The sequence below is a fragment of the Sturnira hondurensis genome, unplaced genomic scaffold (genome assembly GCF_014824575.4).
Source record: "Sturnira hondurensis isolate 20B ecotype Veracruz unplaced genomic scaffold, ASM1482457v3 Scaffold0018877, whole genome shotgun sequence".
NCBI classification, from domain to species: Eukaryota; Metazoa; Chordata; class Mammalia; order Chiroptera; family Phyllostomidae; genus Sturnira; species Sturnira hondurensis.
In genome coordinates this window covers 1771124-1797530 of record NW_028091508.1, presented here as the reverse complement: position 1 = coordinate 1797530, position 26407 = coordinate 1771124, and the positions used below count along the sequence as shown (strand labels likewise).

At 40.7% G+C, this 26407-nt stretch overlaps 1 protein-coding gene across 1 annotated transcript in view; it reads left to right on the top strand.

Annotated features, from left to right (window-relative positions):
- The window catches only part of LAMB4 (laminin subunit beta 4), a 132623-nt gene extending 106862 nt beyond the window's left edge, over positions 1-25761 (top strand). Inside the window, exons 30-35 of the mRNA XM_037070657.1 lie at positions 5596-5740; positions 12386-12593; positions 14140-14278; positions 16714-16887; positions 20773-20926; positions 25433-25761. Coding sequence (XP_036926552.1) covers positions 5596-5740; positions 12386-12593; positions 14140-14278; positions 16714-16887; positions 20773-20926; positions 25433-25566 — 954 coding nt within the window. The 3' untranslated portion in view covers positions 25567-25761. The remainder of the gene's footprint in view (positions 1-5595; positions 5741-12385; positions 12594-14139; positions 14279-16713; positions 16888-20772; positions 20927-25432) is intronic.
- Positions 25762-26407: the final 646 nt, after the last annotated feature.

The following is a 26407-nucleotide window of genomic DNA, read 5'->3' as shown; positions in this document are numbered from 1 at the left end:
TCATTTTGGCAGCCTCCCTGTGTATGTTTCTATGTACTACATAGAGCTGCTTTGGACTCCCTGTCTAAGCAGCATGGCCTGTTGTAGAAAAGTGCACCAGTAAACTGAATGGGGCAGAGCCTCAGGTAATCCCCAAGTCTGGGCAACCCGTGTGAACCAGGATGATGGAGTCTCAGATACGGTGTTGCCACTCTGTGGTTTTTGAGGGGGAGGGCTCAGAAAGGGGACAATTGTGCCGCCTGGCCTCTGGAGTTTTGTCATGGAGAAAGCCATCTCTCGGCACTCACCCTGATGCCAGGCACTTCCATTTTTCCGCATGTGCCACTGGTGCCCTTCCAGCTGCTGCCCCAGTGCTGAAGCCCAGAAGAGTGAGTCTGTCTAAGTCCTAAGTATGTTGCAGACCCTTTAAGAGGAGACTCCTGAGACTCTTGCAGCTTCTTTTGCCACCCCAATCCCCAGTGGGTTTTTTAGCCGGTAGTTACAGGGACATATCTTCCTGGACCTGGAACCCTGGGCCCAGTGTTCCAGTGTGGTGCTGGGATCCCTCACTCCAATTTTTATCTACCACAGATGGGTGTGTGACCACCCATTTCATGTCTCTGTGCTGCCATGCTTCTCTGAGCCTCTCTACATCTCTGCCCCTCCTACCCATCTAGAGAAATGTGAATTTTTTAAAAAGATTTTATTTGTTCATTTCTAGACAGAGGAGTAGGGAAGGAGAATGAGAGGAGAAAAGCATCAATGTGTAGTTGCCTCTCACATGCTCCCTACTGGGCACCTGGCCTGCAACCCACGCATGTGCCATGACTGGGAATCAAACCAGTGACCCTTTGGCTTGCAGGTCAGTGCTCGATCCATTGAGCCACACCAGCCAAGGCTAAATGTGACTTCTTTAATTTCTTGTTTTTGGATTTCCATGCAGGTGGATTTTATGATTCTGGATGGTATCTGTTTTATAATGTAATTATATTTTTGCTGTGGTTGTGTGAGTAGGCAAGCTGTGTTTACCCTGACCTCCATGTTGGCTGGATCAACTGTCTCCATAAAGTTGTTTTAGACTTCTGGCCAAAATGAAGGTATAGAAAGATACATTTGGCCCCCTCCCACAATCAAAAGAAGGACAATAACAAATTTAAAAACAAAAAATAACCAGAACTGCCAGAAAATCAAACTGTATGGAAGTCCGACAACCAAGAAGTAACAGAAGAAACATTCATTCAGACTGGTAGGAGGGGTGGAGGTGGGTAGCCAAGACAGAGAGTATGTGTGGCAAGGCAGAGGCTGGAGGGGCAGGTGGGCGAAGCGGCAGCTGGCGGACCAGGTGGTCTCACATTTGTGTGCAGATAAACCGGAGGAAAAACTGACTGTGCAACCCAGGGTTCCAGTGCGGGGAAAAGAAGGCCTCCAGACCTCTAGCTACAATGCAGTGGCTGAAGAAATTCCCAAACTCACAGGAAAGTTTGTTGGAGAGACCCACGGTCCTGGAATGTACACAATCCCATCCACCCAGGAGTCAGCCCCAGAAGGGCCCAATCTGCTTGTGGATAGTGGGGGAAGTGACTGAAAACCTGCTGAGAGCTGAGCAAGCAGCATTGTTCCCTCTCTGATCCCTCCTCACATACAGTGCCACAATACAGCAAAGTGGGTTGCCCTACCCTGGTGAATACCTAAGACTGCATTCCTTAGTATGGAACAGGCACTGTGAGACAAAAAAAAATGGCTCACATGGAAGATCAAAGCTCTAAAAGTAGAACTAAGTGCTGAAGAAATAGCCAACCTATCAGATGCAGAGTTCTACACTGGTAATTAGGAACTCACAGAAATGGCTGAGTATGGTCACAAAAGAGAGGAAAATGAAAAGGCTATGAAAAGTGAAATAAAGAAAAACATACAGGGAACCAACAGTGAAAGGAAGGAACCTAGAATTCAAAGCAATGGTTTGGAGCAGAAGGAAGGAATAAACATTCGACTAGAACAGAACGAAGAAACAAGAATTCAAGAAAATGAGGAGAGGCTTAGGAACCTCTGAGACAACTTTACACGCCCCAACATTTGAATCATAGAGGTGCCAGAAGGAGAAGTACAAGAGAAAGAAATTGAAAACTTATTCGAAAAAAAATGAAGGAGAACTTCCGTAATCCGGCAAAGGAAATAGACTTCCAGGAAATCCAGGAAGCTCAGAGAGGCCCAAAGAAGTTTGACCCAAAGCAGCACAGGCCAAGGCACATCATAATTACATTACCCAAGATTAAAGAGTAGGAGAAAATCTTAAAAGCAGCAAGAAGAAAAGAGAGAGTTACCTACAAAGGAGTTCCCATAAGCCTATCAGCTGATTTTTCAAAAGAAACCTTGCAGTCAAGAGGGGGTTGGAAAGAAGTATCTGAAGTCATGAAAGGCAAGAACCTACATCCAAGACTACTCTATCCAACAAAGCTATCATTTAAAAGGAACGGCATAAAAGTGCTTCCCAGATAAGGTCAAGTTAAAGGAGTTTATCATCACCGAGCCCTTATTATATGAAATATTAAAGGGACTTATCTAAGAAAAAGAAGATCCAAACTACGAACAGTAAAATGAAAGCAAACTCAACAACTGTCAACAACTGAACCTAAAAACAAAAACAAAAACAAGCTAAGCAGACAACTAGAACAGGAACAGAATCAGAGAAATGGAGATCACATGGAGGGTTATCAGCAGGGTGGGGAAGCTGGGAAAATGGAGAAAAGGGTACAGGGAATAAGAAGTATGATTGGTAGGTACAAAATAGACAGGGGGAGGTTAAGAATAGTATATGAAATGGAGAAGCAAAAAAACTTACAATGTTCGACCCACAGACATGAACTATAAGTGGGGGGAAAGCTGGAGGGCTGAGAGTACAGGGTGGAGGGGAGTAAAGGGGAGAAAAAATGAGACAAGTGTAATAGCATTATTAATAAAGTATATTTTTTAAAGTTGTTGTAACATTCAAATACCCATAATTGAATCTTGAATAATTTGAAAAGATTTCATTTACTTTTCTGGTCAGTTGATAAGTGTACTTTTTGATTACTTAGTTTTCTTTAATTTTTTTGGTTAATACATTATAATCACCTTAAAAGGATGAACACAGTTTTATGTATCTTGTGAATAACATTTTATTCATGTTGAGAACCAGATGAAGTGCTTGCCAGGTCACTCTTTTTTAAAAAAAATGAATTTCCTTATTTATTTTTAAAGAAAGGGGACGGAAGGGAGAAAAAGAGAGAGAAACATGGATGTGAGAGAAAAACATTGATCAGTTCCTCTTCTATGCACCCCAACCTGGGACTGAACCCATAACCCAGGCAGGCCCTCATTGGGAATTGAAATGGTAACCTTTCGCTTTGCAAGAGGACACCCAACCAACTGAGCCACAGTGGTCAGGGCTAGCCTGCACCTTTTTTGACAAATATACATAGAGCCTTTGATGAAAAAACAAACCCTCTTAAATTGTTTTCGTTTTTTAACCAATGTTAAATTAAATATTGGATCAGTCATCATTCTTGTTTGCATGCAACAGAAACCAATTCCTGAGCAAAAAGGTACATGAAACATCTCAGAGAGATGAGGGTGAAAAGGAAGACAGAGGGTTAAGCTTAAGAAAGGGGTGAGAACCACCTATGATACATGCGTGTGCACCCCCCCCCCAGGAATGTGCATGCACACACTAAAACCACAGAGCAACCATTTGCTCTGAGAGCCTCGTCCCCATGGGCCTCAGGCCCAGCTGGTCCTGTGTCCTTGCTCCACATGCCCCAGATTCCAAGTCTGGAGCAGGCCTCTGACCAGCCAAGTTGGAGAATATCCCTACACATATACTAAATGTTGAAAAATTTTGTTTGTATAGTCATAATTTTATATTGCCACATCGGTTTTCACTTATGTTATTCTTTATTATTTTAATAAATATTTATGAGTCACAGCTGTATGCCAGACATTTATGCAGATGTTGGAAACACAGCAGTGAACGTAAACACAAATTCCAGTCTTGCATCTCAGTGGTGGTTAAAACAATGCTTAATTGTTTCATGTAATTTTAAACTACTATATTGAACCTTTTCAAAAAACAGATTTCACACTTCCACAAACCCCATTAAACTCTACTTTTAAAAGATATTCTGGTATTAGCAGAATCCAGTTTAATCAGCACATGAATGGAGAACTGGAAAAGGGTGGGGGCAGGGTTGTTGGGTGGATCAAATGGTGTGGTATTTTCCCCCTGATTAGAAAGGGAAAGAGTGCCAGAGAGATTGTGAGAATTCTGGGGAGTGAATTGTGACAGAGGATGGATTGCAGGGAGATGCTTTGGGAGTGAAGTAATTTAGCAATCTCTTTCTTTCTGGATATGGCATCAACTAATGTTCGCTGAGGTTTCATCTGTATAATTTGGCACTTTCCTGTCCAGAATATTTACTCCTGTAATTCTCCTTTTACTGTTATGTATTTTTCCTTACTGCTATGTTTTTTATATTGAGGTATAATTGACAGATGTACCACCTCATGACTTGATATATGTATTTATTGATAAATGATTAGCACAATAAGTTTAGTTAACATCACAGTTACATTTTTTTCCTTGTGAGAACTTTTAAGATCTACTGTCTTAGCAACTACTATCTATATTAAAGTTTAACATTTCTAGAGAATCAAGGAACAACTTAAAAATTAAGATACATATTTTTAACCATGTAAATATTTACTTTTTGTTTTATTATTTGCCAATGATATAATTAAACCCTTTCCCACAAAATACGTATAGCTCTGTTAGGCAGGCTTTCTCTGTGGGGAAATAAAGGGGGGATCCCACGGGGTATGTTTGGTCCTAATTAGTCCTGCTCTGCCACCTCCGTCCAACACAGCTCGGCTGGGTGGCCTTGTTGTCCTGTGGCTTCTGTTTTGTTTTTGTTTTTTTCTTTTCCTCCATTTGGTTAGAATCCCAAGAAAGAGTCCATGATCTTTCTCAAATCACACATTTAAGAATTTACATCTCTAGTTTGCAAGGCTTTTAGTCCGATCATTCCTTCACTAGTGTACAAAGTGCTGGAAGTTTACCTCTGCAGCCCGCACGGAGTGCAAACTGGCTTCTTGATAGAAAGAATGCTCTCCTTAAAGCTTTCAACAGAAGAACATTATTTGAATTTGAGGAAGATTTAGAAAATAACTGTTTTAACTTATGTAAAAGAAAATGCTCTCAACTGGTTAAACATAATGATCACTTTAAGTAAGTACTCCTAAGTAATTTCTATGTAATTGTTGATATTTTTGGAATGTTAGAGTCTCATTAAAACATAATTTGTGTCAGAAAAAGTCAAATGTTATTTTCAAATAATAATTTTTGATACTAATAATGTTTTAAAATATAAATTTACATTATTAAGCAAACATCATAATGAAAACAAATAATATCTTTTAAAAGAGACCTTTAAAATGTTTTAAAATTGTTTAATTATCTACACTTTTATTTCAATTTTGGTGACAATTTTACTTGGTCCAGCTAAGCAGTTGAACATCACAGAACATGCCTAATCATTGTGTGTTTTTGTGTTTTCCTTGTTGTTGTTTTTTTTCTTATTCCAGATAAAAAATATAAGTAAACTGGCAGAAGTTTCCCAAAACAGTACCTTACAGTTAAGTGAGAATCTGAGGAATATGAAAAACCAAAGTGAATCTGAAGAAGAAAAAATGAAACTTTTCATCAAAACACTAAAAAAGTTTTTGTTAGGTAAATTTTTTAATATTAGAACTAGTTTTTGTTTCCTTTTTAAAAATGTATACTCAAACATCACAACCCATTCCAAATTACATTGATTGGAAATAACATGTCTAAATTATTACCATAATATACCCCTTAATTAAAAAATTTCCTAATGAAACAATCCCAAAACATTAACTCTGAACCACACAAAATGAGATTAATTTAGTAATAAATACTAGAATTTAGTCAAAAGAATAAACTTGGTGTTTAAAAATATTTTTCTAGAAGAGGAAAAGTTCAACATGATTCCTATATCAGACTCCCTCTTGTTAGGATTCCATAATTTTCTCTGTTGATGGAATATATAAATGAAGGTATGCCAAATTTTGGTTAGTGTATCAAACATCATAGTAAGGTAGCATCTCAAATATTGGTCATTAAATATTATTGACTATTTCCCAAGTCTCATATTGCTCTCTCTGACTGACCAAAAAGAACTATTTAGTTCATTATTAATACAAATTATTTTACTTATGAACTTATTCCTTATTATGCCTAACTTTGGGAGAGGCTTATTTTAAACTCCAGAGAATTACTAGTTAAGATAAAAATCAAATAATACAGCTGGAAATTATCATGGAGTCTTAGTCTCAAATGAGGCAGTTTGGGTACAACATTATTGAGAGTCATCTTCAAGAAGCATTGTTTTTTGTAATCATCTTCCAAATTCGACAAGTTAACACTCTGCACATGAATTAACTGACAGTGGGGATGTCTGTTACCTTCTGTGCAGTCACTTCATTAACCTGTTTAATATTTATAAGAGACCCCTGTGGCCAAACAAGTATTTTTTCCATCTCAATAATTCTAGAAATTGTATTAGCAGCTTCTAGCCCTGATTTTCATGGTAAGAAAAAAATTGGGCAGTAAACAGGATTAATAAAAATGATCAAAATAATCAGTAAAAATGAATGGAGTTGGGATCAGCCTACTGGACATTATTGTTCGTTCAAAAGCAAATTTTTTTAATTCAATATATTTTATTGATTATACCGTTACAGTTGTTCTATTCCCCCCCTTCATTCCCCTCTACCCGGACCACCCCTCTTCCCCTCCCCCCTTTAGTTTATGACCACATGTCTCAAATTCTTTAGATTCTATATTTCCCCTACTATTCTTGCCCTCCCCCCCTATCTAATTTTTACCTACCATCTATGCTACTTATTTTCTATATCTTCTCCTCCCTTCTCCTCCTCCCACTCTCCTGTTGCTAACCCTCCATGTGATCTTCATTTCTATGGTTCTGCTCCTGATCTAGCTGCTCTCTTGATTTGCTTTTGTTTTAGGTGTGGTTGTTAGTAACTGTGAGTTTGCTGTCCTTTCACTGTTCATATTTTTTATCTTCTTTTTCTAGATAAGTCCCTTTAACATTTCCTATAATAAGGGCTTGGTGATGATGAACTCCTTGGATTTGATGTTATCTGAGAAGCACTTTATCTGCCCTTCCATTTTAAATGAGAGCTTTGCTGGATAGAGCAGTCTTGGGTGTAGGTCTTTGGATTTCATGACTTGGAATACTTCCTTCCAGCTCTTTCTTGCCTGTAATGTCTCTTTTGAGAAATCCACTGACAGTCTGATGGGTACTCCTTTGTAGGTGACTTTCCCCTTTTCTCTTGCTGCTTCTAGGATTCTCTCCTTCATTTTAATCTTGGCTAATGTAATTATGATGTGCCTTGGTGTGTTCTTCCTTGGGTCCAACCTCTTTGGGACTCTCTGAGCTTCCTGGATTTCCTGGAAGTCTATTCCCTTTGCCAGACTGGGGAAGTTCTCCTTTATTATTTGTTCAAATATGTTTTCCACTTGTGGCTGTTTCCTTTCCCCTTCTGGTACCCCTATAATCTGGATGTTGGAATGTTTAAAGATGTCCTGGAGGTTCCTAAGCCTCTCCTCATTTTTTTGAGTTCTTGTTTCTTCATTCTTACCTGGTTAGATGTTTCGTTCTTCCTTCTGGTCCACTCCATTGGTTTGAGTCCCAGTTTCCTTTCCATCACTATTGGTTTCCTGTGCATTTCCCTTCATTTCAATTAGTTTAGCCTTCATACGTTCCTCTAATTTGTGGCTAAAATCAACCAGTTCTGTGAGCATCCTGATCCCCAGTGTCTTGAATTGTGCATCTGAGAGGTTTGCTATTTCCTGGTTGCTTAGAGCTATGGGCTCTGGGGCTTTCAGTTCTTCTTGAGCCATCTTTTGGACTGTTTGTGCCTGTTTTGTATGAGGAGCAGAGCCCTAGGTGTTCACCAGGGTGGGGCAAAACAGTTGCTGGGTTGTGATGCTGTATGTGGGGCCAGGGCCAAAGGAAAGCAATGGCGGGCCCCCTCTGCTCCCTCCTGCCACCACCGCGGGCTGTGCGGTCTGTCCCACTGGGCATGAATGTGCAACCATGGTAGCCCGCTGCTGGGTTCACCTGCTGGGGCGTGCACAGTCTGTCTCACTACTCACTCCTTTGCTGGTTTATCTGCACGTGAATGTGTGACTGCAGCCAGCCCGCTGCCCCGAGCCCTCACTGGGTCAGCCCGATGAAGAGCTGCCTGTGTGCCTGGGGTCGGGGGATCTTTCTTGCCTGTCCCCACTCTGCTGCTGGCTCTGCTCCTCTTACAGGTCTGGTTGAATGGTTGGTTGTTGTCGGACTTCCATATAGTTCAATTTTCTGTGCTTTAGCTCCGTCTTTGTTCTCCAAACCTTTGTTATATTCAAACTTGGTTGTGGGAGAAGGCACAGTGTTTCCACCTACACCTCCATCTTGGCAGAAGTCAAAAGCAAATTTTCAATGAGTTAGAAAATGGTTGGAGGAGGAACACTTTAGCTATTTCTGCACATACCAGCTGATGTGGCACAAATGAAAACTGCCAGACCACTTGTGTGAAAATGGTGCCACAGGTCCCAAGCCCTGGGAATGGTGCAGAAAGCATATTCTTGCTTTTCACTTAGTTCACTGGGTCATAGAGTTTATTCCCACGGTAGAACTATTTCTTGTTGCTACTGAATAAACTTCTAATAAAATTTTCACTTTAATTAACCTAAAGAATTGGAAAAAATGTGTCCAGACTGTTGAAGCAAAAATTAGACTAGGCAAAGAGAAAAAATCCTATTCTATAAAAGAAAATTCTCTGGTCAGATCCCAAGACCCTGGGTCACCAGGAAGCAGTGCCTTTCACCACCCATTTCTCACTTTTTCTTGCCATAAAGCTCAAACAAAGCCCTCATTAGAATGTGTGGTGGCCCCACTATTCAATTCTCCTTTGACCATTTTAATATTTCCTTGTGATCTGAATTCCTTATGAACTAAGTTATGAGTCATTTCTCTTTAATATCCCATATAAAAAATTTGAACTTATGATCTCATAATAAATGCCAATAAATGTGTGATGACTGAATATGTGGTTAAGTTTAAATCATGTTTTATTAGAATATTTTTACAAAGAGAGTTACTATTTATAAAGAGCCAACTCCCTGATTGCATTTAAAATATGATTTTAATGCATTCATAAAAATGCTTTTCACACTTTTCCAAATATATTACAGGAAATAAAATATTCTTTTGTAGAAAACAAAATGGCTAAAGCAAAAATGATTACGAAAAAGATATATACTTGTGTCATGCTGCTTAAATGCAAAAAACCATCTGTGTCTCCCATTGCCTCCTGATCAAAGTCCAAGTTACTTCTGGGACCTCTGTGATCAGCTCCCAGCATTTCTGAAATTCCACTCCTCCAATTTTAGACACCCTGCTTCCCCACCAAGAGTGAGTTGTGAACTGTTTCTTGTGGGCTTTTATTTTTGCGGTTCCCTCTTCTTAGAATGCCTTTCATCCCTTCCCTCTCCCCGCGTCTTCACAAGCTTCATCTGTGCTGTCCTCCAAGGCCCACTTTAAATGTCTATTCGAAATTCTTCCTGGAGTATTTCCTCCTTCCTCTGGATCCCACATCGTTTTGTCTTGTGTTCATCTCTTCTGCTCTTATAGGACTAGTTTTTATGTAGAATAACTTATACTTCCCCACTGATAGTAAACCCCCTGGGGATCAGATCTGTGTCTAATTAATCATCTCTAGCTATGCCCCTTGTGCCTCAATAAGGAGGCCGACAGTGATGCAGAGTTGTTACCCCAAACGCTAGCAATCCACCTTCCACTTTAGTTCTCAAAGAAGGCCAACTTTATTCTTTTGAAAAGTAGAGCATAGATGTATATAACAGTTCCTTTTTTAAGTGTATTTTATTGGTTATGCTATTACAGTTGTCCTATTTTTTTCTCCCCTTTATCCCACCCTGCCCTGCATTCCCCCTCCCTCCAGCATTCTCCTCCCCTTAGTTCATGTTCCTGGGTCACACATATAAGTTCTTTGGCTTCTACATTTCCTATACTATTCTTAACATCCCCTGTCTATTTTGTACCTACCTATTATTCTTCTTATTCCCTGTACCTTTTCCCCAACCTACCCCCATCCCCACCCCAATGATGACCCTCCATGTGATCTCCATTTCTGTGAATCTGTTCTTGTTCCAGTTGTTTGCTTAGTTTGTTTTTTCTTTAGGTTTAGTTATTGATAGTTGTGAATTTGTTGTGATTTTAGTATTCATAATTTTGATCTTCTTCTTTTTCTTAAATAAGTCCCTTTAACATTTCATATAATAAGGCTTTGGTGATGATGAACTTCTTTAACTTGACCTTGTCTGGGAACCATTTTATCTGCCCTTCCATTCTAAAGGATAGCTTTAGTGGAGAGAGTAATTCTGGATGTAGGTCCTTCCTTTTCATGACTTTGAATTCTTCTTACCAGACCCTTCTTGTCTGCAAGGTTTCTTTTGGGAAATCAGCAGACAGTCTGATGGGAACTCCTTTGTAGGTAACTGTTTCCTTTTCTCTTGCAGTTTTTAAGACTCTCTCCTTCTCTTTAATCTTGGATAATGTAATTGTGATGTGCCTTAGTGTGTGCTTCCTTGGGTCCAACTTCTTTGGGACTCTGAGCTTCCTGAACTTGCATGTCTATTTCTTCATTAAAGCTAATGAAATTTTCCTTCATTATTTGTTCAAATACGTTTTTAATTTCTTGCTGTTGTTCTTCTCCTTCTGGCACCCCTATGATTCAGATGTTGGGATGTTTAAAGTTGTCCCAGCGGTTTCTAAGCCCCTCCTCATTTTCTTGAATTCTTGTTTCTTCATTCTGTTCTGGTTGAATGTTCATTTCTTCCTTCTGTTTCAAATTGTTGATTTGAGTCCCAGTTTCCTTCCCTTCACTGTTGGTTCCCTATATATTTTGCTTTATTTCACTTTGGATAGCCTTCACTTCTTCCTTTACTTTGTGTTCGTACTCAGTCATTTCTATGAGCATCCTGATAACCAGTGTTTTGAACTCTGCATCTGATAGGTTGGCTATCTCCTCATCATTAAGTTCTTTTTCTGGAGTTTCCTCTGCTCTTTCATTTGGGTCATACTCCTTTGTCTCTCTACTCCTGTTATATTGTAAGGGGAGGACACTTAGGTATTCACCAGGGTAGGGTAATCCACTTTGCTGTATTGTGGTGCTGTATGTGGGGGAGGGGTCTGAGAAGGAACAATGCCGCTTGCTCGGCTCTTGCCCACTTTCAGTCACTTCCCCCAGTACCCACAAGCCAATTGAGCTCTTCTGGTACTTAATCCCCCGTTAGGAAGGTTTGTGTACGTTCTAGGACCCTGTGGGCTCCTCCCACAGACTCTCCTATGAGACTGGCAGTTTCTCCCACCACCACAACCTGCAAAGATTTTTACAAACAGAGGTTTTAAGGTTTTAGTTTCCCTTGTTGGAACGCTGGATTTTGCAGTCTGCTGAGCTCCCCAGTTGTTCCTCCCCATTTATCAGAATGCTAACATCAGACCCCCCAGTGCACCAGCTGCCACTCTGCTGCTGGTCCTCTCCTCTTGGGCTGTCACCTGCATCCCTCCCATTCAGTCTGGATGAATGTTTCTTCTTTAACTCTTCTTTAACTTAAGCAAAGCGTAACTACCTACACCTTCATCTTGGCCAGTTTCTTTATATGTTTCTTCATATGTTATTCACATATACTTTATAACAGTTTCTTTATATGTTATTCACATGTGCTTTGTTCTGTATTGTCACATTCCCTTTCCAAAATAGGCCTCTGAGTAGTGGCATCAGATATAATTACCCAATTTGGCAAATGAGCAAAAATTGTGAGCCTTCTTAATGCCATAAAGGATTAGAATTAAGTTTTGTTGGGTCTGAACCCAATGCTTCTCCATGGTCTCATTCACTGTGTTTAAATCTTAATGACAGGCAGGCATCTAAACATTTTAACTGCTTTTGACTTGGTGGTCATAATAATCAATTTTTGCTAGGACATTTTGGAGAACATAAGCAATATTCAAAGTCGGAAGTTTTTTTTTACTTTTCTAACAAGCATTTGTGCAGATGTGTTTAGCCTTACATTAGCAGTATTTCTTTCTGAGCAAAGGGTAAACGAAGCATGAAGAAGAATCTATGCGCCAGATACAATCTATTTTAGGGACACACAATCAAATGCAGGTGTGGCTGACTTAGAGTTCATCACCGCTATACTTAAAAGATACAGGATTTGGTAAGGAGATATAATGACTTAAAACCTACCTTTTTATTTAAGAGGAAAATGTGCCTGCAGAGGACATAGAAAAGGTTGCAAATCATGTACTTGACATCCACCTGCCAATAACATCACAAAACCTAACCCATGAACTTGACAAAATACAGAAACTAATGCAACTTGGTGAGGACTACAGGACAGATGAAGACAAGCTAAATAAAGCAGCAGATGAAGCACAGAAGATTTTGGTGAAGGCAAAAGCAGCTGAGTAAGTACCACACTAATGTTCTCATCTTGCTCAAATGGGCCAGCTGCTAGAAGGCCATCTAAGAAATACTTGCCTATAAATCTATAGCATTCAAATGAAATTACCTTCCAATAATTTGGTGCCCAAACTGAGGGCTAAGCTCTCCATAGAGGGACCCAAGGAAACCGAGAGATCAGGAGGCAGTGTGTGAAGATCTTTGCCTCTCATTTTCCTTAGATGCAAAGGTCTTCCCAGCAGTCTGTTACCTCTTCATAACAATATACACCAATAAATGCCATGTACTAATTATATGCCAATGTTTTAACATATGGTGGAAATATCAGAGTATTTTTCCCTTCTTGTCTACCTATTTTTTATAACTTCTAAATTTACAATGATAAGCAGTACTCTGAATATTTAAATTTTAAAAAAGATTACAATAAAAAGATATGGTGTTGACTTAGCTGAGCGAAAAGGAAAAGTTATGTTGCTGTTTTATGCACATGGGGTGCTGTGGGTCAGAATCACGGGGTCGGTGGATGGTGGCAACATCACCAGCATCTACCACCATCTGGATGCTCCGCAGACTGGAGACCTGAGCTTCCCTCACTATCTCGTGATCTGCTTCTATAAATCAAGGCTACCAGACTCAGCTATAAGGCCAACTCCTTTTTTATATTTTAATATTTAAAACTAGGAACATCAGTAGGGTCAGCAGGAAATCTCTGTACCTTCCTCTCAATTTTTCTACAAACCTAAAACTGCTCTTAAAAGTAAAGTCTTCTCTTTCTTTTTATTTATTTTTTTAAGAGAGAGATTACCACTGGAAGGAGAGAGGTTGGATTGGATAAGGAAGGGGAAGTTTTGCAATTTAGCTATTTTGCTCTGGGCACAAGCATTTCCAATTATTCTTCTGCAAAGGTCTGTCTGATATTTCACTTACTTGGTGCATCCTTCCAAAGGTGGCTGTGAGCCCATAAATCTAAGTAGCTGGTGAATGTTGACTTGAGGTGAGCTCATTTCTATCAAATCGCCTATCACTTGGAATGCTTGTGATTTTAACCTCTGACGGGGCCCCTGGGCAGCTGGAATGTCAGTGAAGCTTAAACAAACCTGTATAAACACAGCCTGAAAACGCAGGGCCTTTAGTTCTCTGTCTGCTCTCTGTGGAGCCTCTTGACTCTCTCACCTCCACTCCAACAAAGATTCAGACACTGTTGCTTAAGTTTGAGAAATTTCAGAACTGGAATTGACTGTGGGTAGCTGTTTGTTCAAAGCTTGGTAGTTATAACCCCCAGACCTTTCTGCTGACGACAAATTAAGAAGAGATGAGACCTGTATCCTTAATGTCCGTATCCGGTGAAACCTGTTCTGCACATGCCTAGATGCATGTTTTTATTGGCATTTAGATGCCTGTTTCTCCAAAGGAAGACTTCAGCATTTTGTCTTACTTAAGAGTTTATAAATAATTCAGTGAATTTTTTGGTTGAGTCAAATGGGTTCCCAAGATGAAATAAATGAATAATTGCATATTTATCTGATCTGATGTGTTGATATTCTACCTTAGAAAAGCAGCAAATTTTCTATCAAATCTCAACAAAACGTTGAATAAGTTGCAACAAGTTCAAGTCACTCATGGACGGGCAAATTCTACCACCACACAGCTGACTGCTGAGATAACAAAAATAAAAAAGAATGTCCTGCAGGTATTCCTCTCTTTTCCTTGAGGCTAACTTGAAATTGGTTTTGAGTATGGAGGCAGCCCGGTTTTTACACATGCCAATGTCATGCTTGCTTTACCTGTCTGGTGGGACTATTGTAAGACTAAATGAGCTCTGCCAGCCTCATTTCATGTCATTGTTGACCAATCCTGGGGCTAAAGCACGTGCTACTGCAGTTTATAAAGGAGAAAACAAAGACTCTGGGAGGTTAAGTGATTTGCCTAAGGCCACACAGATGATTAAAAGTAGATCTGAGGTCAGAGTTGACCCCTTTTGATACCAGGGAGAGTAATAGACTTTTTAAAGCTCACCAACCAAAGAAATATAGTTAATTGGTGCCAGGTGTTTGTAACTAAATGTACATAAAATCTCATCTGAGTATCCTAAGAGTGAAAGAATATCCTACCTCAAAGAAAGTGTCACATCCAGAGGTTGAAGGGAGCAGGACCACCGACCATGTACCACACGTGGTGGACCCAGGAGAGGAGGCCTGGCAGTTGCAGGACAGGTCAGAACCTAGTCCCAGGGTGTGTGAAGTCTCTTTCTCCAAGCTTCACCCCTAGCCCACCCCCTTCCTCACAGATTGCAAGTTATTCAGCTGTGTTTTATAGCTCCAAACGCACATATTTTGAAGAGAAGCAGAGAGCAGCAGGAGGAAGTGCACCAGGAAACCAAAGGGTTGCATAGGAAGAGGCTGCATACATAGGGGAGCAAACGAATTAAGGCCTCCAGGTTTTCCTCCTTCTGGGCATATTCTCTGAACCGGGGGGTTGACAAAATATAGCCCCTGGGCCAAATAGGCACCCCGACTGTTTCTGCCTCTAAAGTCACAGTTTTCTCAGAATTCAGCCACATATTGTCTATGACTATTTTCATGCTACAACAGCACAGAGATGAATAGTTGCAATGAAGACTTTATGAATTAGAAAATGTAAAACATTTACTATCAAACCCTTTACAAAAAAAAAGTTGCAGATTCCTGCTCTAGAAAAATTCTGACATATGCTCAAGGGCGCAGGGAGGGATTTCAATTTCTAAGTTGTGGTGGCCCAGTGGCCCCAATGAACCCTCCTAGCAGGAAAATCAAAATCAAAATGTTAGATGGGACATTTAAAAATTTTTTAAATGCACAGCTAAATTAGTAAGAAACAGAGGAAATGCTCAGACACCAAAAAAGACAGGAAAGCATGAATCCAGAAGGGTAACCAAGCGTGACCCTGAAGGCAGAGGGCATCTGCTAATCTCAGGTGTATCGGACGTGTTAGTTTAATGGTCACCGTGCATAACGGGCAGAAAATGAAGCAAGCAGGGAATGAGACCCCTGCATAGAGCTGAGACATGAAAAGGCAAAATCTTCAGTGAAATGTTAAACCATCACACACACACACAGAGAAAGACAGAGGCAGAGAGAGAAAGAGAGACAAAGAGAAAGAGAGGGACACTTGCCCCTTGCCTCGGGTGGAGGGGAAGTCTTCACTAAGAACTGCTAACCACAGGCTAGCTCTCATACCTAGGGTGAGGATTCCTACCTCCCTGGGTGGCACCAAAAACCCAAAGCTAAAAATGTCATTTAAAATGGTCCTGGGTTGGTAGTGTCCTCAGATGCCTGACAGAGGCAGACAGAAAATACCTTCCAAAGAAATGCACCCTAAAACCAAGCCTCAAAGAATTTGCCCCAAACATGTAAGGAAACAAACTACCTTAAACAAGACAGAAAACAACAGAAGCAAACTGTAACAAACCACAGCTATTTCTATTATTGTATATTGAATACAAAGTAAGAACATTTACTCTACTAAAGAAAATAAAAAGACATTATGACTAAAAAATAAGAGACAGGAGATAACAAGTGACAATTTAGATATGAGAAATATTTAAATAGGACTTCTAGCTATGACAGATATAGTCATTAATATTTGTAAGAAGAAACATGAGAAGCCACCTGCACCAACAGGAAATTAGAAAATAGAAATAGAGTAAAATAATGATATATTTGTATAAAGATAGAAGTAGGGAATACTGTCTATCATCAGGAATACCTCATAGGGACACAGTGAAAAGCAGAGAGAATATGGAGTGACAAATGTCAGACTCAGGGTAGTGGCTGTCTTTAAGGGGAGAGAGGAGGCCCTATGGGGAGCAGTACATTGAGGAATTCAGCTCGTTGGCCGCGCTTTATTCTTAAATTGGCCGATGGGTATGTGAGTGTGTATCATATTTTCTTTTGACCCTACTCCATGTCTGAAATATTTTATCATAACATTTCCCTTTTGTAAATGGAGCAGAGAAATCAAAGGGATGAGATTCCCTCCCTTTACATCTAGCTTCTTTTCCGAGGGGTAATTACATCATTTATTTTCTTGTTTGCTTCTTGTTACATAAAGAGACTTTCTCCTCTCTGGTCTTTAAATTAATAACAGACTGAAAACCAAGCCAAGGAGACTAAGGATGAACTGGATGCAGCAGAGCAGCAGTCAGCTCTGGAAGAGGGACTCTCCCGGCTGCAGATCAAGTTACAAAGGAACCAAGAGCAAGCCATCCTTGCGGGAGCTCAGGCTGAGTCGGCCCAAGGCCAGGCTGGGGGCCTTGAGGAGGTCATTAGTCCTACCACAGTCACGGAGACCAAGTCATGCTCTTTGGAAGCCAGTCCTCTAACCCCAGATTTTTGTGCCATTTCTCAGTATTTCCTGTGGTGCTGGGCATGCTCAGTGGTGCATATTCGTAGGGGATCCCCGTGGGCATGAAGCTGGAGAGGGCTGTCTTTGGGGAAGGCAGAGAAGCCCTCTCTCTGGACAAAGCACATCAGAGTGTTTACACCCCACCTATTCACACACATGTTCCTAGTGATCTAGTCAAATCTTTCCCAAACTTCCAAACTCTCACAATCTGTGTCACTGTATTTGCCCTTTAATCCAATCATATAACATATAATGAAAACAAGAAGTGAAAGTCACCTGCCAGAGAATAAATCAAGTTACAAAAATCTACTAATTAAACATTAACAGAGTTAATGTTCAATTAACTCTGTTCTATGGAACAGAGCTAATTAAACAGTTGTGGAAAGTGGCCCATTAATTTATTTTTAGGTATATTTTATTGATTATGCTATTATAGTTTTCCCTCTTTATCCCTCCTTTACCCTGCACCCCCAACCCTGCAGCATTTCACCCCCTTAGTTCACATCCATGGGTTGTACACATAAGTTCTTTGAATTCTGTTTCCTATACCATTTTTTGACCTCTCCCATCTATTTTATGCCTACTAATTATGCTTCTTATTCCCTGTACCTTTTCTCCCCCATTCCTCCCCCCACCACTGAAAACCTTCCATGTGATGTCCATTTCTCTGATTCTGTTACTGTTCTGGTTGCTTGCTTAGTTTTTGCTTTCATTGTTTTTCTTTTTTTTTTTTTAAGTTCATTTGTTGATAGCTGTGAGTGCGTTATCATTTTACTATTTGTAATTTTGATCTTCTTCAAGTTCTTAGATCAGTCCCTTTCACATTTCATATAATAAGGGCTTGATAATGATGAACTTCTTTAACTTGACCTTATCTGGGAAGCACATTATCTGCTCTTCCATTCTAAATGATAGCTTTGCTGGATAGAGCAATCTTGGCTGTAGGTCTTTGGATTTCATGACTTGGAATACTTCTTTCCAGCCCCTTCTTGCCTGGAAGGTCTCTTTTGAGAAATCCGCTGACAGTCTGATGGGAACTTCTTTGTAGGTACCTCTCTCCTTTCCTCTTGCTGCTTTTAAGATTCTCTCCTTATCTTAAATCTTGGGTAACTTAATGATGATGTGCCTTGGTGTGTTTTTCTTTGGGTCCAGCTTCTTTGGGACTCTCTGGGCTTCCTGGATTTCCTGGAAGTCTATTTCCTTTGCCAGATTGGGGAAGTTTTTCTTCATTGTTTGTATAAATAAGTTTTCAATTTCTTTCTCTTGCTCTTCTCCTTCTGGCACCCCTATAATTTGGATATTGGAATGTTTAAAGCTGTCCCAGAGGTTCCTAAACCTCTCCTCATTTTTTTAAATTCTTGTTTCTTCATTGTGTCCCAGTTGGATGATTGTTTCTTCCTTTCATTCCAAATCGTTGATTTGAGTCCTGGTTTCCTCCCTGTCACTGTTGGTTCCCTAAATATTTTGCTTTATTTCACTTCGGGTATATTTTATTTGCACTTCTACTTTGCAACCAAGCTCAATCAGTTCTGTGAGCATTTTGATTACCAGAGCTTTAAATTCTTCATCAGATAGGTTAGCTATCTCCTCATAGCTTAGCTCTCTTTCTGGAGTTTTGCACTGTTCTTTCATTTGGGCCATATTTCTCTGTCTCCATGTGCCTGTTAAGTTGCAAGGGGGCAGGGCCTTAGGTTTTCACCAGGGCAGGGCAACCCTCTTTGCTTCAGGTCAGCACTGCCTGTGGGGGAGGGGCCGGAGAGGGAACTGTGCAGCTCGCCTGCTGGGCTCTAGTGCACTTTCCAACTTGTGTTAGACTGGGAGTTTCTCCCACTGCAGCCACCCCCACCACAGTCCACAGTCAGCTCTGAGTCTCAGTTTCCTGTTGAGCCAGCCCCACCTGCACAGTCCTGGCCTCACCAAGTTTTCTTTCAGCCAGCCCTGCCACCTCACAGCGGCTCTTACCAGTCTGGTTGGTCTCGTTGACTGTTTAATTCCTTGGTTGTCAGAGTTCCATGCAGTTTGATTTTCTGGTGCTTATTGATTTTAGATTGGTTGTTATCCTCCTTTTGGTTGTGCAAGTAAGCGAAGGGTTTCTACCTACACCTCCATCTTGGCTGGAACTCTCGCCCATTAGTTTAGATTGCTGAAAGATTTTAGCAACTCATTTACTCAGCAGGATCTCTTTGGTTAGTAGCATTAATATGTTAGCTTAAACGCAAGAAAAATGTTAAACTGTCTTTACAATTGACCTATTATCTTGTTTTTAATCCTTTGTGTGCTGAATAAAGTTTCCACTGATATGGAATTTGAGAACATTTTCAATGTTTCTAACAGAGGTTAAGCAAGTGTTCCCTGTCCACCACCCTCTTCCCATTTCCATATTCCATATTTTATAAAGGTCTTGCCTTTATTCCTCTATTCAACACCCAAAGTTGTCAGCCATACAGACACCAAAGATTTCTGTTGGGGGACTCTGACTGCAGTCCCCTGGCTGCCATGGATGAGAATAAGTCTACCAAGACATGATCTGCTTGGGGCGGAAAGGTGGCTGATCTCTCAAAGGAGAAGGGCCCAGAGCCTTTTCCTCAATGGGCTCTTATTGGGTTTAGTTTGCACAGGAATACAGGTAAAGCTCATCAATCAAATGATAGATAACACTGACAGAACTATGAGGGCTTATTCTGAGTGAGGGTTAGTTAGTTAAAGGGCCGTAAAACTTTGGGAAACAAACTCATTTCATGCTTGGACCCTTATCAGAAAATTGAGGGCATTCTTAGCAAAGCAGTTTTCACAGGATTTTGTGCATTCTTCCTTAGGCCTAATCACCCTGGGGAACTGCCCATTCCTGACCAGGGTTTAGACATTTGCCCCAGGGCTCACTGCTCTCCAGCATTGTTTTAGGCTTAAGTCAGGCAGGGGACGTAAGGAAACCAAGAGACTGGGAGACTTCTTGCAGACAGAATGAGGAGAATCCAGGCTATGTCAAAGCCACGGGATGACAGTCCATCACTCCTTTTCTATAGTACCCCAAATCCTTCCCTGAGGGCCCCTTCAAGAACATGCCTGTCTTAGGTCATCTCTCCCTTGAGGAATCTTATCCGTCATTGGCTAACTAGTCATCCGCCCGGGGCCAAACAGGGTGAAGTAAAGGGAGCAGAGGTGGCTCTCCTGCCAGGAAGACAAACTTTGTCTCCTTAGTGGCTTATGGTCCCAAGGTCTCTTACTCAGCCTCAGCCATGAGAGTTACAGCTTCTGAAACCAGGCCGGGAGGTTCCCAACAGATTTCCATTCTAATTCTGAGGGAGATCTTCATATAACACTTCTACTTTTCTTCCTGCCTCCCTCTCCACCTCATTTTTCTCTCACCTTTTTGCCAACCCAGTAATGTATCCTCACTGCTTCTGAGTCTTCACTCCTCACTCTGTCCTTCATCTTGCACTTGCAACTGTTCCCTCAACTGGAGAGTCGTCAGGGGCAGGACGGCATCATTCTGTCCTCTGTATCTCTCACCTTAGCGTAGTTCAGGACAAACAGTAGGTACCTCATAAATAGTTGCACTAAAATGGAGTAATGATTGATATTTTGTAACAAAGTTTTATTTTTAATTAACTAATGCTGAGATTGTTTTCAACCTGAAAAAATGCAAATAAGAGCCCTGTTGGAACTATCAGAGTAACTCAAGCATGTTGACTAGATTAAGGTTTCCTCATACTCCTTTCATGAACAGTATCAGGCAAATATCATGTATGTACACATGCTTTACAAGTACTTTCTGACGAAGGGGGCAATGCTCTGTTACAGGAGTTTGTTGAGCTAAAGAATCAGTATGCTGTTCTTCAACATAAGACAAGTGCAACAGGACTGACAAAGGAAACAATTGCAAAAGTGAAACGGCTAAAAGACGCTGCAGAGAAATTGGCTGGAGATACAGCAGACAAGATAAGAAGAATCACAGGTATTTCTTCTCTTTTCCAGCTTTACTGAGGTATACTTGACAAGTAGAATTGTATATATTTAAACTGTACAATGTGCGGATTTGCTAGATATGTGCATTGTGAAATATCCCCATAACTAAGTTAAGACCTCTATCAACTCACGTGATTCCTACCTTCTTTTTGCTACCTTTGAGAATGCTTAAGATCCACTCACATGCACAATCCAATATTGCTAACTGTCATCAGCACCCTACTGTGCATTGGGTCCTCAGAACTTACTCATCTGACCCTTTGACCAGCATCTGCCCATTTCACACACACCCCCACCCCCACCCCCGGCAGCTGCTATTCCACCCCACTCTCTGTTTCTGTGAGTTCACTCTTTTCTTCTAATGAGTGAGATCATATAGTACTCATCCTTTTCTGTCTGGCTTATTTCACTTACTATAAAGTCCTCCAGGTTTATCCATGTTGTTGCAAATGGCTGAAATACACATATACACACATAAAATATGATCATGTATGTATACATGTATTATACATAAAACAGAATTTTCTTTATCCATCTGTCTATTGACAGACATGCAGGTTGTCCCCATACCTTGTACATTGCGAACACTGCTGCACTGAACATGGGGTGCAGGTATCTCTTCACGACACAGATTCAGTTTTCTTTTAATAAACAGCCAGAAGTGAGATTGCTGGGTCACATGGTAGCTTTATCTACTCTTTTACGCACTTCATCAGTTTGACAATAACACTGTCACTCCCCACCAGGAGGTAGAATTTGAATTTATCATTGGCACAGTTTAACCACATGAGTCCACTGAGGAGAAAGGAGGAATTTGGGGACTGCCAAGTAACAGGCCTCTTGCATGGATTCCCTTAAAAGGGGATTAATTAGTATCCACTCTCTGTTAATCAGAACAAACTGAGATTTACCTTTGGCCACCTTAAAACACCCTTTTCTTAGCCCAGTGGTTCTCACCCAGGGGTGATTTTATTCCCTCCCCTGGAGACAAAAACATCTGAAGACATTTCTGCTGGTCACAACTAGGGGGCACAACTAGCCTCTAGTGACTGGAGGCCAAGGGTGTTGTTAAACATCCCATCATGAACAGGATATCCACCCCCTCCCCAGGACAAACGATTATTCTGCCCAGAGTCTCAGTGGTACCGAGGCTGAGAAACCCTACGCTACCTGTTTTCTCCCTTGCGCAAATCACTCCTTCGGAGACAGTATAATCTATCTCCAAGCAAGGTCTGTGGGTAGCAATCCAGAAGGAACCATATTCTGGACAAGGATTTTTATCAAAACGGAGATGTTAACGCACACAAAGTGTGCCCACGTAGAATGCGTATGATCAGAAAGTTCACTGGGATTTTGCTTTACACAACCAACACTCATGATTTTTCCTGGCCATCACCATGTCGTCTTTAACTACCTCCAAATCAACAAGAAGTATCAAACAATGGGTGTCTAGGTTTATGTTTGGTTGTATGTATTGTCTCCCAAAACTGTAAAGTAATCATGTTCCTATGTCATATAAGTAACTCTGAAATTTTTTAAATTACCCAAATTCCTCCCTTATAAATGCTTCTTTGTTATAAAGCAAGTCTTTGGCCTTCCAACCACTCATATCTCAGCATCACATGAAAAGGCAGCCTTAGTGTGGGCCCACGCAAAGAAAAATACACGCCAGTGCTTACCACTAATTATCTCTGGGAAGGGGGAGAGTGAAGAGGAAAACACGCTTCTTACATTTATACAATTGTTTAAAAGTAGTGAGCTTGTGGATTTTTTTTTCATTTTCAATATTTTTCCTAATAATTTTAAAAAGGAGATACTAGGAAAGATTTAAAAGGACAGATACAATGTTTTTGTTTTTTAACCTTATCCTTGCCTACGTGGGCAAATGAAAATCAGTTTCCATTATTCCCAGACCTGGACCCTTTCTCTAAGAGCAAAACCACAGGGAGAATATTTTCTGTAGATTTTATGTCAGAATTCAAATTGTTTTCACTTCTCCCCAGAGACTAAAGCTTTCACAGTCTTGAATTAGGTTGGGAGAGAAGTTTAAGTTCGGGGACTTCTTCTCAGAGAGGTCTCAGATAACACATTCCATTTCTCCTCTTTTCATGTTAAGGTTGTTTTCACAACTCAACAAATAGGAAAAACAGACATTGGTTTGGCCGTGTTCCTGACTCTGCCACTTACAAAGGGGCTGAACCACAAGAGCTGTGCTCTGTTCCCATCTGTTAGGAAGAAATGCATGTGGAATCCTAGAAAACAGCCCTTACTTACCTTGGCAGAATCAAAGTTAAGAAAGTCGAGAGTGGGCCTCACTCTGCAGCCAGGGCCCCTCCACAGAGCTTGAGGTCTCAGAAAGAAATGGAAAGTGCACTTGGATGTAATTCTGGGTCATGTGTTTATAAGCAGAGTTACCTCAGTTACCTATCCAAGTAGCTGCATTCGGTGGTGGGCCAGGGGCTGGGCTTGGCTGAGAAGCTGGACCCCTCTCTCTCTGCATGGTCTTTCACCCCAGGCTGCTTTGTAGCATGCTTGTTTGGAGGGTTCTTCGAGAATAAGCACAGAAGCTCCGAGGCCCTTGAAGTCCTGCAACATCATTTCTTCCACTTTCTATTGGTTGAAATAATTTGCAAAGCCAGAGCTGGTCTGGTGGGGTTGGGGAAAGAATGAATAGTCCCCACTTCTTGATGGGAGAGACTACCAAGAATGCACAGGAATTAAAGGACACAAGCAAGAATCTGGAGGTTCTGGGTGACAGAAGCTGTGAGAAGCCTGCGGGAGCAGGGACAGCTGGCCTATGAACCCTGGCGTGGAAGAGGCTCTGCCTACAGGAGCTGGAGCTGAGATGTAAGAACTGACAGAACCTGCTCCGCAACAGGATAGTGTCTGCTCCCCCACCCCCACCCCGCTCCGCCCCACCCTCCCCACCGCTTCTCAGCGGTGAAGGACAGCCGGAGGTCAGGGAGCCAGATGATGTCATCCACGAAGGCCAGCTTTCCAGGACACGCAGCGGGGTGGAGAATAGATCTGGCGGGACAAAGCTCTGGAAAGAGAACAGGGTCACCAAGTCTCCCCGTCAGGATTGGTAAAGCCCATGCCAGAGTTTCTGTGCAGAGGACCCAGGCTCCAGCTGTGGCCATCACACGATTTTATATAAGAAACATAAAGTAAATTTAAGCCTGTAAAAAATTTTAAAATAAATCAAAAGTAACCAGCAGTTAATCTTGTTAACTTACATAGTAAAAACATAGGGGTCTTGTCTTCTTTTTAGAAACATACTTCCAATCCTGAATCCCCTTTTCAATCCCAAATGCCCTGCATTTGAAAGTTCCTAGTGACAAAATGCTCACTGCCTTCCATAGCAGCTCTTTACTCTTTGAACACCTATGACTACTAGAAAGCTCTTTCTTTTTTTTAATTTTAATTTTTATTTAATTCTTGTGCAAGTACAGTTAGAAAGCTCTTTCTATTCAGACAAAATCTTCATGGGGCTTTCACCTGCTGGTTTCATTCTTTTTCCTCAGACTGACCAAATAATTATAATAATAGTAATAGCCAAAACAACAACGAAAACTCCGCACATTTACTCTGCTTTTCTGGCCTCAAATACTTAGAAATAGCTGCACCACATGCCCCGAATGTTCTCTCCTTTATATGGAAATCAGCTGTTAGTTCAATTTTTGTTCACAGGACAGGTTCAGATTTCTTCACAATTCAAACGCACGCTGCGTGCTAGTGTGACAGTTGCCCCAACCAAATGAGTGTCCGGGTGTGGTCTAAGGGAGTGCAGGGAACACGGACCTTCCTTCTTTCAGAGGTTGCACTTCAACCTAAAGCCCGTTTCTTTTCTAAAGGCCCCCTCACTGTTAACAGTAGCTCATCGTACCTCTCCCGTCCACTACTCAGTGGGCTCCTCCTTATGGTTTAATAAAACTCCCAGATATTTGTTAACTGAAGAATGGATGGATAAATGGATGGTGAATGGACTAGAGTGAAGCCAGGAAAGGCACCCTTTGCTCTCACTCTACGAAGACTTCAATATTAGCAGAGGAGAACGAAGTGAAAATGTCAGTCCTTTTTACCGAAAGATTGGGAAACCCTAAAGTGAAGAACACATGTTAAAAAGTAAACTTAAAATAGAAAGAACAAACCTTTGGAAATACAGCACTTCACCAGATCCCGTCAAGGCTTGCCACCTGTCTCTTCCTTTCTCCTAAATTCTAACTAGCTATAGATGCCTTAGTAAATGCCTTTAGATATAAAATATTTTTGACAAAAATATCAGTTTGTTTGCTCTAATTTATATAAAAATCTTCTTGGGAAGTCTGATTAAAATAAATGTTTTATCTATTGAGTCAAAACACAAAACTAAATATATCTTTAAAAGACACAGAAAACCCTATGCTGGGTATCATGTGGGCATCCAGGAAGAATCTATCAAATAGAAATGTACCATCCACTTTATTTATTTATTTATTTATTTATTTATTTATAGGTTTAGAAAAGAAGATCCAAGATTTGAATCTAAGTAGACAAGAAAAAGCTGATCAACTGAAACAGTTGGAAGAGCAAGTCATTGCCATTAAAAATGAAATTGTTGAGCAAGAAAATAAATATACCACCTGTTAGGCAGAGTTAAAGTGTGAAGGCCTGTGCCCTCGTGTCTCTCCTGCCCCCCGCCCCCGCCCCCTCCTTGCTGCACATCTGCTCAGTGTGGCTGCGAGGAGAACTGGGCCCAGGAAGGGCCACTTCATATGGAATGGAAAAGGGGAAGGAAAGCGCTAGACTCTGGTTTCACAAATCTTTCCTCTTGGCTTTCATAACTGAAACATACTTAGTTACATATGAGAAGCACAAATCTAACCAAGTATTCTATTTTCTAATAATGCCAGGCAAATGAACCTAGATGTTAAAATACGTTGTTAGAGGCTGGGGGTGGGGGAGAAGGGGGAGTTACTAACCAACGGGCATAAAGATGCAGTTAAGCCAGATGAATAAATTCTGGGGGTCTGTGGTACATTATTATATGTATAGTGAACAATAGTGTATTGTATACTTAAAAATGTATTAAGAGGGTAGATCTTGAGCTAAATGCTTTTACCATGATAAAATAAAAATAAATGCATTTAAATTAAGTTAAAATAAATCCATTAATATGTCTAATACTAAAATGGAATAAATATGGATGATATATACTAGTGTTCCTGTATTTTGTTTTTATTTGGATTTGCTTTATCTGTAAAACTGTTATTCTGGTCTGAATAAAATGCATACATTTCAAAATTGTACATCCACTTTCCTATTCATTTACTGTCTCAACCAAGGGCTTCTATTTTCCCCAATAGTCAAAAACTAAATATTGAACTACTTTTCAAAATTTCTCTGCAAGCATTTCTGCTATAAATCTTCTACTTATTTTTAAAAGACTAGCAATTATGTCACTATTGTTTAGTATAAAAAATCAGATTGT